The 12,221-nt window shown below is 31.9% G+C and overlaps 1 protein-coding gene and 1 long non-coding RNA gene across 6 annotated transcripts in view; both read right to left on the bottom strand.

The window, feature by feature from the left end:
* Positions 1-506: 506 nt before the first annotated feature.
* Positions 507-1,521, bottom strand: LOC144856562 (uncharacterized). Its single transcript, XR_013614942.1, has 4 exons — positions 1,447-1,521; positions 1,263-1,365; positions 1,075-1,136; positions 507-858 (listed from the first exon to the last, which is right to left on the bottom strand). It is a non-coding gene; the product is annotated as an uncharacterized LOC144856562 (long non-coding RNA).
* Positions 1,522-8,072: 6,551 nt separating this feature from the next.
* The window catches only part of LOC144855789 (membrane-associated guanylate kinase, WW and PDZ domain-containing protein 3-like), an 88,284-nt gene continuing 84,135 nt past the window's right edge, over positions 8,073-12,221 (bottom strand). For 3 of the 5 annotated variants that reach the window (XM_078713724.1, XM_078713721.1, XM_078713725.1), the window contains one exon: positions 8,073-9,712. In XM_078713724.1, the coding sequence (XP_078569850.1) occupies positions 9,558-9,712 (155 nt within the window). In that variant the 3' untranslated portion in view covers positions 8,073-9,557. Of the gene's footprint in view, positions 9,713-12,024; positions 12,080-12,221 lie in introns of all 5 variants that reach the window. The other 2 variants (XM_078713722.1, XM_078713723.1) reach the window with 2 other exon arrangements.

Below are 12,221 nucleotides of genomic sequence, written 5' to 3' on the forward strand. Positions count from 1 at the left end.
TAAACCCGTATGAGCTTAACTACCCTAGGCTAAGGGAACTAGTTTTATAAACCAATAATACCGATTACACAGTGTTAGGTTAAAATGACATGTTATGGATATTTGTATTTGATTTGTATTGGCTAAGATTTTTTCTTTTTTTTTTTTGGTGGAGGGAGGTGTGAACTCAGGGGGAAAATTTCATTTTTAAATTTTGTTTAGCAATATTGCTAATAAAACTAATTTTTGAGTCGAGAAACATAGTTTTGTATTGTGTTTTTTGCTACACAATTTTAGAAATGTGTAGCAATAAGGTTGTTTTGTATAGCTGCTTTTTGCTATGCTACACTGGCGAAACTATTCCCTGGAACTTCATCTCGTGAAGTCTAACCATCGAAACGCCGAGACATTTCAAATTTTTAAAAACATTATGTTTCTTGTTTAATTTAAATCTTTGCTTAAGTGGGGTATACCGTTTTTTCACGGTTTTAATTTATTTTAAATGGCATTTATATCATACAGATATATGCGATAGATTTAATTTTTGTCTTATTAAGTTTTTAAATTTTCATTTAGGCCTAGTATCATGTGCCATAGTCCTAGAATTCGCGTCATTATAGGATATTCGCGTCATAATTATACTATTCTCGTCATCATTATATAGAATTTGCGTCACCATAGGATTTAAAATTAACTAATAAAGCATAACATACTGAAAATAGAAACATCGAACGGATTACATAGAAGAGGAGTTCGAGAAAGAAGGAGAATAAAGGAATACAAAATATAAAAAAATGTTAACCACCTTTTAATCAGCCAATCGGGGAGATGTTTTTACATCGCCCTGATCCAACACAGCTTCTACCATCAATGACATGACTGAAAATAATAAAATAATGCCGCAAATTCTTCTAAATATTAGGTATCATACTACGCATCACTACCATCAGTTATCAGCCGTTAAGCGCTTTTTCATATTTGACGCAGGTAAGGCCTAAGTAAAATTCGTCGCCAATGAGTAGTATATCTTACATGAAATTAGGCGCAAACTTATACATATAAATGATATATTATAACATAGAGTATATCACCTACCATCAGTTTGCATCAATGTTAAGAATCCACTCGAAGTTGGTATATGCATCTTCTCCAATGGTCTTTGAAAAGAAAAATATACACATTTAAAAAGAAAAACATCCTATTATATTGACAAAAATGTTTGTATAAACCATAGCATTAAGAGGTATCAGTTAGCACCAATAAGTTGATTCCTAATTCTTTACCTCCTCTAAAGAATCCACAAAGACCATCGACCACATGCTTCCGACGAGCTTCTTGGTAACAACCAGCAGGCTATGAGTTCCTTGTCCAGATGCAACGCAGTTCCTGCAAGAAAGAAAACAGATAATGGTTTGACTGTTCTTGTACAGTGAAACTTTATGAATTACAGCTATAAACTTCTTTTACCTCCAGAAGAACCATCAATCACAATGCTTCTGACGAACTTCTTGGTAACAACCAGTCAAGATGCAAGAACTATTTCTGTAACAAAGACAATGTTTTACTGCGATTAAGAGAAGTGAAATGTATAAAGAGAAATGAATGAACACATTACAAAATATACGTAAACGTTCTAATCATCGGCCCTCACTGCGTTTATTGTACAGAAAAGAAACTTACAGAATTATCTCCACACCTGTGCCAGTCTAACCACCAACCATTACCGTCTGACATGATCTTGAGAATGCGAAATTTAGACTCAATTTTCCTGGTCTGGGAATTAAGAAAACAAAAACACGGATTAAAATCAATCTAAAGCTTTACAACATTGAAAACTTAAAATATTGTCGTTTTTGCAACAGAAATGGAGGATGTGAAGATTCCCGCTAAATACGCGTACAATAAAGTTAATCAAAGTAAAATTTGCGGATATTAATTTTGCCAGAGGTAGTGCCCACGTTATTATTAGACCCGTGGTATTTTACGCAACTGCAAAGGTGAATTTGTTTTCGTAGTTTTTTGAATTGTTGTTGACTTCTGTAGCCTTTCCTGTTTTTTTTATGTTAATGTTAAAACATGTAAGAACATATATCCTCGGCATACTTCGGCAAGGCTCTGAACGAGGTTCTACTTAAAAAAGAAAGAACATTTCACAAGGACAATGATATGAGATTAGATACTATCTAGAAATACACTCAAACGCCAACGCGCCTAAATCGCCAGACGGACAACATGCGCACACACGTCATAGCACACGTCATGAAAGTTAATATTTAAAAAACATTTAAAGGTATCAGAAGTCAATTACAATTCAAATTACCATTTTGAACAAATTCTAAATGTGTTTTGTAAATATTTAAAAATATATAATTATTAGATAACAAAGTACCGATATTAAATAATTCCCGTCTTAAATGAATAAACATTGCACAATGATGTTTAAACTAATTTGTTTGGGATTACATTTTATGGTTCGGATGGGGAAGAGGGTAGGGGTACCACTAAAATTGACTTTTGAAAAAAGGTGTTCTACTTATCTTTATCGTAAATCGAATTAGATGGTTCGAAATCGAAATGTCTACGCAGTATCACTACCACCACTATACCAAACCACAGACAGCCTGAAAGAAACTAGAAAATACCTAGCTATCTTGGCCTATAGGCCGGATAAAATTATTACAGTTAAGGATTTCGATAATTTAGTAGAGATGTTTGTGTACAAAGTTTCTAATACCGCCTTCCATTTACATGGAGAGGACAGTTTACAAAAATGACCCTAACCTGAAAAATAAAAACATTTACAGAATGTGCTTACTTCTCGCCATAGACGAGACAGTTTACAAACAGAAACTTAAACTACTTTCAGTGGGGTGTCCCCTCCCCCAAGACGCTGAAATAAAAACATACTGTTAATACAATACAAATATTAAAATGAGCATTTTTTATGTCTATGTTGTCAAGTGCATTTTATGTTTTGCAATTTATTGTGTTGTTTCTACTTATTTCATTAATTTAATTTACTTATTTATTTTGAATGTAAATGTCGAATAGAGGACGTACACGTAAAGACTCCCTATAAAGCATTCACGGTAAATCTTGTTCAACATTCTGTTCTTTAAATTATATTTTTTTTCTTTCACATTTTCTTTCAATCATGAAGTTCCTACGTTTATATCAAATACAGTTACCCAAGTAGCTGCCCTATACAACCGCTTTGAATAACCATACTCGACAGAAATATTATTTTACATTAGTGACGACACAGCCATGCGAAGTATGCTGGCATGAGAAGCCACTAAAGAAGATGGATAGAGCATTAATCTACACGTCAGATGTCTCAGACATCATGATGCCACAGAAAAAAAAATTCTCTTTCGAGATTGTCAGAAGCGCCGGCTACCAACATTACACGGAAGAGAAAAAAAAATTCACGAGCCTAGTTTTGGGATAAAGTCACAAGCCTAGCCTAACAACTAAGTTACAATCCAATGTGTTAAGGAAGTCTTGCTGCGTTAGTACCTACCTTCCACTGTGGATAAACATGGAAGCCAGCGTACAACATTATAGGGATATTATACGCCGGCGTGTTGTATCATGCACAAACATAATTATAAGTGGGTTAAAGACGCCTTTAAATAATTATATTGACACGTTTTTTAAAACTTTATTTCACATACTTAAATTACATTTTTAAACAATATGATTAATGTAATACTTTTGATTAATACAATTGGGTTTCTTTTAATGTTGTAAAGATGTTTTACCTTAAGTAACTTATTGTCTACTGTCTAGCAATATTGTATATAGGGTTGTATGAATGATGGTTGTAAGACTAAGTTATCCAGCCGTTGTTCTCCAGACGTTGTTATCCTCTTCTGCTGTGTGTTAGTAGACATAAAAAAAACCATTGCAATACACATATCGCCTCTATAGTTATAGGCCTATATCAGTGATACATGCAACATTTATAATACAAATACATATATAATTTTGAAAATACAAATATATAAACTTAAGTCCTGTAAAAAAAACATATAATATACCAAATCCAAGTTTGCGGAACACCAACAAACTATAACATGACATTTATACAAAGCACAGAACATGGAGGTATAAATATATATATATACCTCCATGCATAGAATACATATTATTGCATGATACAACACATACAACATAATATATCATTATAACACCAAAGGTATTACATGTATATTATGGGTTGAGAGATATGGGAAATCAGGAACCAGCTCACTCCACTGAAATACAATGTACTTAACTTAAGTATTAGTCCATCTGAAAAGCAAAGAACCATTGAAACATACCATGTGTTATATGCATAATATAAACATTATTACATCACACATATTGGTAAACACATGTTAGTTTTAATGGTTCCAGGGGTTAAGTCTTACTATTTTTTGTTGTCTCATCAGTGATCGAACGTCTGTCCCCGAGCTTCTATCCTTCGTCCGTTCCCCTCTATCATCTTCTTCTGGAGGATACTAAAGGCGTAAATGTCTAGGGACTTCAGTTGGTCGTTTTGAATTTGGAGTTTTTGTTTATAAAACACGGTCAATATCAACCGTTAGAAGTACGACCTATATAAAAAAAATATGAAAAATGATGTTAAAGAACTAGGCCTATTATCAATATTGAATTAAAAAAATAAAGCAAATCACATCGGTTACAAAATCAGTGCGAGCTTTACTAAATAAACGGCGGCCGTAATTTCTGTTATTCATAATTTTAACTTCAAGTTAGGTATAATTATCGTTAAGTTAATAGAAGACGAATATCTTGAAATTGGTATAGGCATATCTATTTATTTCAGTGTATAAACAGAGCACATAATGAGTAGTAAAGACTACAAAATTATGTTCCACAACATAGATACGGCAACTAAAGGCCAACACAGCCAGCGTCGTACGGCGAGAGGCCAGACGAATCGTCTCGTCGGGACCTAAAAACTACGCCCGCCTCGTCGGGATTCAACAGCACCGACGAGCCAAGATACAACTCGGTACCGCCATCTTTAAACATGCCAAGTGCACCGTGGTGGTCAATGTTTTGTAACTGGAAAATATCTTTAAAATGTGCAATTTAAGCTAATGTTTGTTCTTTAATGAAGCCTATAATGAATAGAATAAACATAACTATAGATTTTAATTTTAAAAAAAACATAATAATAGGCCAAAATGATGTAATAGTAAATAAGTACGTACCCGCTGTAAGCCACTATCCATTCACACCTTCCTCCGCAGCTTAGTCGACGACGAATGACGAGGATGTGCGTATACCTTACGCGTCGATCTGCTGTATATGCAAATTAACCCACACCGTGATTGGATACACGTACGTCACTTTGGAATGTTGATGACTCACGTGACTTCCGCTAAAATCCTGGACCTTGTCTTCTCTCCCCGTTTTTCGTCTTTTCTCTGTACTTTTTACGTTTCCGTGTAACTCGTGTTTTTCTTTCCGTAATTGGGAATGTGTTGTCCATCGTTCGTTTCCATAAAAATACGTTCTTCATTTCTCGTTTGTCAACGTAATACGTCATTCATTTCTCATTTTTTGTCAAAATACGTAACTTTTGTTGTTAGGCCTACTTGTTCATAAACCAAATTTTCGACATAGCTGCTTACCATGACACCATAAGATGACGATAAAATGGATATAATTATAGCAACATTATTGCATAACAATTGAATTTTAAAAGTCGATATTTCGGACATTTTTCGAAATGATTTCGATGGATGTTTAAAAAATGGCCAAATTTCGACCCTTTTATTTTTCGAAATAACTGCTTACTATGATTCTATAAAAAGTTAATATTTCACCTATTTTCCGACAAAATTCGTGTACTATAGCACAGATATTTTGTCGAAACATTTTGATAACCTGTTTCGGACATAACTGGTTTCTATATATATGGAAATATTAGGGAATAATAATTGCTTTTTAGCACATTTTATGGCGCCCATTTTTCGATCAAATTTCTGTACTATATATAGTACAGGAATTTGCTAGAAAATGATGCATCATTTACCCATCCATCTTCATTCATCCCTGATAAAACTTTATACCGCGTATAACGATCAAGAACAAAAAGCAATACAAACAATACATTTATATGTAAAGAAATTATATTTGGCATATTAAAAGTGACTGTACAATATTGTATCGCATACAGTTGTAAACAAAATCTTACAATAAATGCACCCAAAATCTCACAACATTGACTTTGAAATACAAATAATGAACATCAGATATTTGAATATCACCATATCTGGTCAAGTATAATCCACCCATAGAGAAAGTTATAATTAAAGCTTGGTTCCCACTAACGTAATTTAACCAATCACACGCAATTGGTTGTTTGAATTGTCAATAGCCATTGGTCAACTCGCTTGCAAGGACGTAAGCGAAACGCAAATAATTTAACCAATCACAAGCGATGGATTATTCGAATTTTCAATAGCCATTGGTCAACTCACTTGCAAGGACGACAGCGAAACGCAATTAAGTTAACTAATCACAAGCGATGTATTGTTTGAATTGTCGCTTGCTATTGGTCAACTCGTTTGCAAGAACGAAAGCGAAACACAAATAATTTAACCAATCACAAGCGATGGATTATTCGAATTGTCGCCTGCTATTGGTCTACTCGCTTGCGTCGTAGTGGGAACCAAGCTAGTCTTTTTTACCCAACAAAAGAGCTTGCTTGCTACTTGCTTAAACAAAATGTAGTTACTGCAGTAACTGCAGTAAATAATTATGACACGGTCCCTTAGTGTTTATTATAACTACACTCCTAATAATTCCACGTTTTATGAATACATTTGGTAAGAATATACTAGGTCAGATATGGTATCAAATAATGGTGTTTATTTTTATGTTAGTAAAATTTAAATCATTCAATACATTATGACAGACTTGTGGTAAAATGAGACTTTTACAAAGTTCCAGTGCAATAAATTGGAAACTCAAATATCATTTGGATCAACCATGAACAACAAAAGGCGTCATCCCCATTATCAAAATGAATAGTGCAATAGCAGATTAAAATAATTACCTACCTAACTATATTTGATATTTGAATTCAGTATCTAACTCTAAATGGAATTTGACAACTGGGAATGTTTCTAAAATCATGGCAAATAAATATGATAATTAGTTTGTTGTCGGTTAATATGGTAATTCAGAATGGCTACTATTTTAACTGGAATATTGCATTCTTTCCATGGAACAGATTCATTTTATCCAGCTGAAACACCTTTGTCAATCTTATCCAAGATAATCTTAAAGTATATTTACAATAACAATGATTTATCTAACGGTACTGTACAAAAATGAATTTCAGCCTACCTTTATTTTACAAATAATGATTTTAATATATCACAAATCATCACATTATTTATATTAAATTTAAAGAATAAATTCTGTGGTATATTAAAACTGTTTTTCAGTATGTTTAAAAAGTGTTTCTATTTTGATCGCTGGTGTAACATTTTGATTTGTTTTATTCCCCATAAAATATGAATAAAAGGTTAGGATAAAATAATAGTAAAGTTTATCCAATTACAGAAGAGGAACACGACTTTAGTGAAAGACAAAAAACAATAATTTTCCAAATACAGAAAAAACAAAATAGGAAAAAAAAACCTGACATTTAAATAATAATACATTCGACATCACAACTTTTAATTTCCAAACTAAAATAATTATAAATGCGAATATTTTGATCAAACTATTACAATGTTACATAAAGTATAAAATAAAATTATTATACAATAATAATTATAAAACAGAAATTATACATGTTGTTTTAAAAATGTATGGTCAATAAAAATGGTAAAACTTTAAAAATTACAAGCACAAAAAAAAAAAATAAGTAAAAGTTACTACATAATTATATATATATTACAGAGTTAAAATAAAATAATAGAAATATGGAATACTCTTACATGCTATAAATGTGTCTTAGATATAATAGGCTAATTAATTATTATAACAAAACAGATCCCTTTCGGAGAACAAGTTTTTTTTACAACATTTTACTAACCATACGTGGAATACTGTATGCATGCGGTAGAGCCAAGATATGCATACAATAGTCCATACCATACTGTATGCAGTAGAGCAAAGATATGCATGCAATAGTCCATACTGTATGCAGTAGAGCTAAGGACTGTATGCAGTAGAGCTAAGATATGCATACAGTAGTCCATACTGTATGCAGTAGAGCTAAGGTATGCATGCAATAGTCCATACTGTATGCAGTAGAGCCAAGATATGCATGCAATAGTCCATCTAAAGTTAAGAAAATTACATTTTTGGGGAACTAGCAATAAGCATTTTAATTGTATAATTATTTTGTTATTTTAACACCATTCTTATCTAAAACCTTCTTTATACTCCAATATATAACCCATAATATCCTAAAAAATTCCTATTCATTTCATGTACGACAAAGAGAGCGGTTAAAAAACATACAAACACCACTCTTACAGGGTCACATGACAAATAAACACTATCAGTATTACCCAATCAAATCTCTTGCGTTCTTTCTTTTCAGATGAAGGGAGAATCATAGAATCAGATTTATCAGTTAATCTTATCTTTCGTCTCCTTGCAATGTTTTTCCATTTTAACATTGTGTTTAGCAAGATTTTGAAAACGTGGCTCAAACTTCACTGGTCCAATCAGATTCAAGAAAAGATTCTTTTTCTACACTTAATTCATCTCAACAATTATTGAATACTATTCCCAATCTTTCACATGATTCCACTTAATCACAAGTTTGTTTTAACCAATCACAAGTTGATGTTGTTTCAACCAATCACAAGTTGATGTTATTTCAACCAATCATAAGTTGGTATTGTTTTAACCAATAACAAGTTGGTGTTATTTGAACCAATCACAAGTTGATGTTATTTCAACCAATTATAAGTTAGTATTGTTTCAACCAATAACAAGTTGGTGTTGTTTCAACCAATCACAAGTTGATGTTGTTTCAACCAATCACAACTTGGCTCCATTCAGTTCAATCCATGGCATACCACAACCTTGTCTATCAGCTTGTTGGAGCACGATGTTACTTTATCAAACAAAAAGAAAGTCTCTTTTGCAGCAAACTTTTGGCAGTATTATCATGTATTATAATCTCTACAAAATACAAAGTACTGTGTTTTCCCCTGTCCTCTATTGCAATTCTGAACAGCTGGCACTAACATTTTAAATATGGAATTGTTCACCAATAGCTGATAGAACAGCCAATTCTACTGGCTCTACCACAACCAAGTACTTCACACCATAGCTGATGCAACAGTCAATTCTATTGGTTAAACAGTACCTTTACCAAATATGGAATAGCTTGATATAAACATTTTGATTAAACATTCCATACAAATATAATGTTATTATTAGATGATGTAATATTATTTTCATTGGGTACTACATACAACCCCAAATATGGAAATCATTATCAAACACTGTTCCAACAAGAATTTTCAGTGGAGGAAATCTCTGTATGTTTGTTGTAAACCACAAAAACATTTAATCTTTTAATTTCCTCAATATCGTATATTCCTTGGTAAACTACGATAAGTCCAGTGGTCAAATGTTTTAACACCACTAGCATCTACAGGGGTCTTGGGTCCGGATCCTGACTGGGATGTCAATGGGTTTCTGTACATTGGGGTTGGCGTCTGGGTATTCATGGTACGCTCTGGAAAATACAACGATAGTAAATAAATAGTTATACATTTGCAAAAGCATCATAGTCCAGTTCACCAACATCCCTTTGAAGTACAAATTATATAGTGCTCTATAATAATTGTGCAGAATTTTCCTGATATTCCTGTGCAAAATATGTTGTAGTACAAGTTATTATAAAGTCAACCTCTCTTTACCAGTCTTATAGTCTGTAACCAGATTATCAAAAATTTAACCAGGTTATCAAAGAGTTAACCAAGTTAACTTAAGAGTTAACCAAGTTAACAGAAGAGTTAACCAAGTTAACAGAAGAGTTAACTAAGTTATCAGAAGAGTTAACTAAGTTATCAGAATAGTTAACCAAGTTATCAGAATAGTTAACCAAATTCTCAACAGAGTCAACACTGGTTATCAAAAAAGTTAACCAGGTTATCAGAAGAGTTAAAAAGGTTATCAGAAGAACTGCACACATTTTCTGTAGTTGCTGAATATATAGCTGTACTATTAATAAGTTTAATTCAAATGAGAATTGCAAGAACTGTAATTATAACATTCACATCAAAAACTATTAATGCATTAAAATATTAAAAACATTATATTACAAAATGATGCAAATTCATCATAGCATTAGGTGCACTGACAATCCTTAAATTTCGAAACACATTTAAAAATATTAAAATTCTCAACATACATACATGTATATATTGCATACATGTGAACAATAAAGATTGTTTTCTATTAAAATTGTTTTCTAAGTTTATTAAAAAATTAAGGTATGTCAGTGCATTATATACAATATTGAAAAAAAAATATATATTTTATTACAAAATGATGCATCCACGATGGAGTTAATAGAACATTATAGTTACATGGATGAGAAGACATTAACAATTGACATAGGAAGGAAAGAAATATTAAACATGTTATCAATTAGTTAACATACATATAAGGGATCATGTCAAAATTATTTTACTGTAGTTACTGCAGTTTATACATTTTTGTACTTCAATGTTGTATAATATTGTATAAAATACAGTTAGAGACAGTTACTGCAAGAAACATTGAGCATTATTAGCCAAAAAATGTTGCAAAAACAAACAATATGTAGTTACTGCAGTAACTACAGTAGAATAATTTGACATGATCCCTAACAAGTAGCAATGAAGTTTATTGAATAAGATGAAAAGTTACATTCTGACATTCTGAAAGCAAAATACAGTAATTTAGTTAAAGATGTACAGTAAAGGGTCTTTCACACCTGCTCCGGTCTGGCTCCTGTTCAGGTTCGTGTCAAATTGCGCGTACAGCATCGACGACTTTTCGTCTTAATGACGCGCATTGCAGCTACATGCACATCAAGTAAAATGATTGGCGCATAGCTGTGTGGAGCGTCATGAAAAAGAAACAATGAGATGTGATTTTATTTGCCAGAGAAGGTGTGGAAGACACTTAAGAGTAAAAATACTATACAGATATAGCAGACCATTTTCTTGCTGACTGGATTGCAATACAACATTTCACTTAATTAGTAAAAAAACCATACAAATAATTGATATCATAATTTACTAAAGTTTGTGTCTAATTATGAAATCAATTTGTTCCCATTTGCATGGTTCAAGAATATTTACATATTAACGAAGAGTGAAAAAAGAATAGAGCCTTCACCAACATTGAACATATGTGATTTTCTACATTTAAATAAATTTGCATATTTCTGTATAGTATACATGTTATTAATTTAAATATTTTACAAATTATTAGGAAAAACTTATTTTACCAATAAATATATTGTGTTTTGGTGGCTAATTAACTAATCTACATGTAGATTAAGTGAGATTAGCATTCAATGGCACCGATATTGGATATATAAGATTAGTAACAGACTAACAGGGATTAATCATCAATAATGTTGGGATAGGAAATAATATAAAATGTATCAAAGATTTAAATAACATTAAATTCTCTATTCAAAAAATGTACTGGATGAATTAGTTGGTTTATTATTATTTATTTATTATTTATTTTGGGTTTTTGCAGATATGGTTATTGAAATAACAATGACATTCAACTACAAGTCACATTCATGCCAAAATTTAAATATAACATACAATTTTACATCTGTACATATAAAAAGATATATATATATAGCTAGGCACAGAAAGTTTAGAGTTTTAAGTGGTTTCATTGAAGTGAGAAATTTGAAGATACAGTAGCTAAAAGGAAACGATTTAAACAGAAATACAATTAGCTTAAAAGACTTAAGCGGAAGTATAGCAGCTTAAGTAGATTGCAAAGCGAAAACAATTTGGATGTTGGGTGGCCTACATGTTGTGATGATTCAAAACGCTTAGTATCCGTTAATATACGACCTCCGGTTTCGCTGAAAAGTAGAAAATGTAGAGACAACCAACTTAATTTAATTGGTGTAGTATAATAAAAGGTTTATTTAATTTTTGGCTTAAGCTAATAGGAATTTATGTTAGAACTAACGCAGATGCAACTGCCTGAACATTCTTTTGATG

The sequence above is a fragment of the Antedon bifida genome, chromosome 11, assembly GCF_963402885.1.
Source record: "Antedon bifida chromosome 11, ecAntBifi1.1, whole genome shotgun sequence".
Taxonomy (NCBI): Eukaryota; Metazoa; Echinodermata; class Crinoidea; order Comatulida; family Antedonidae; genus Antedon; species Antedon bifida.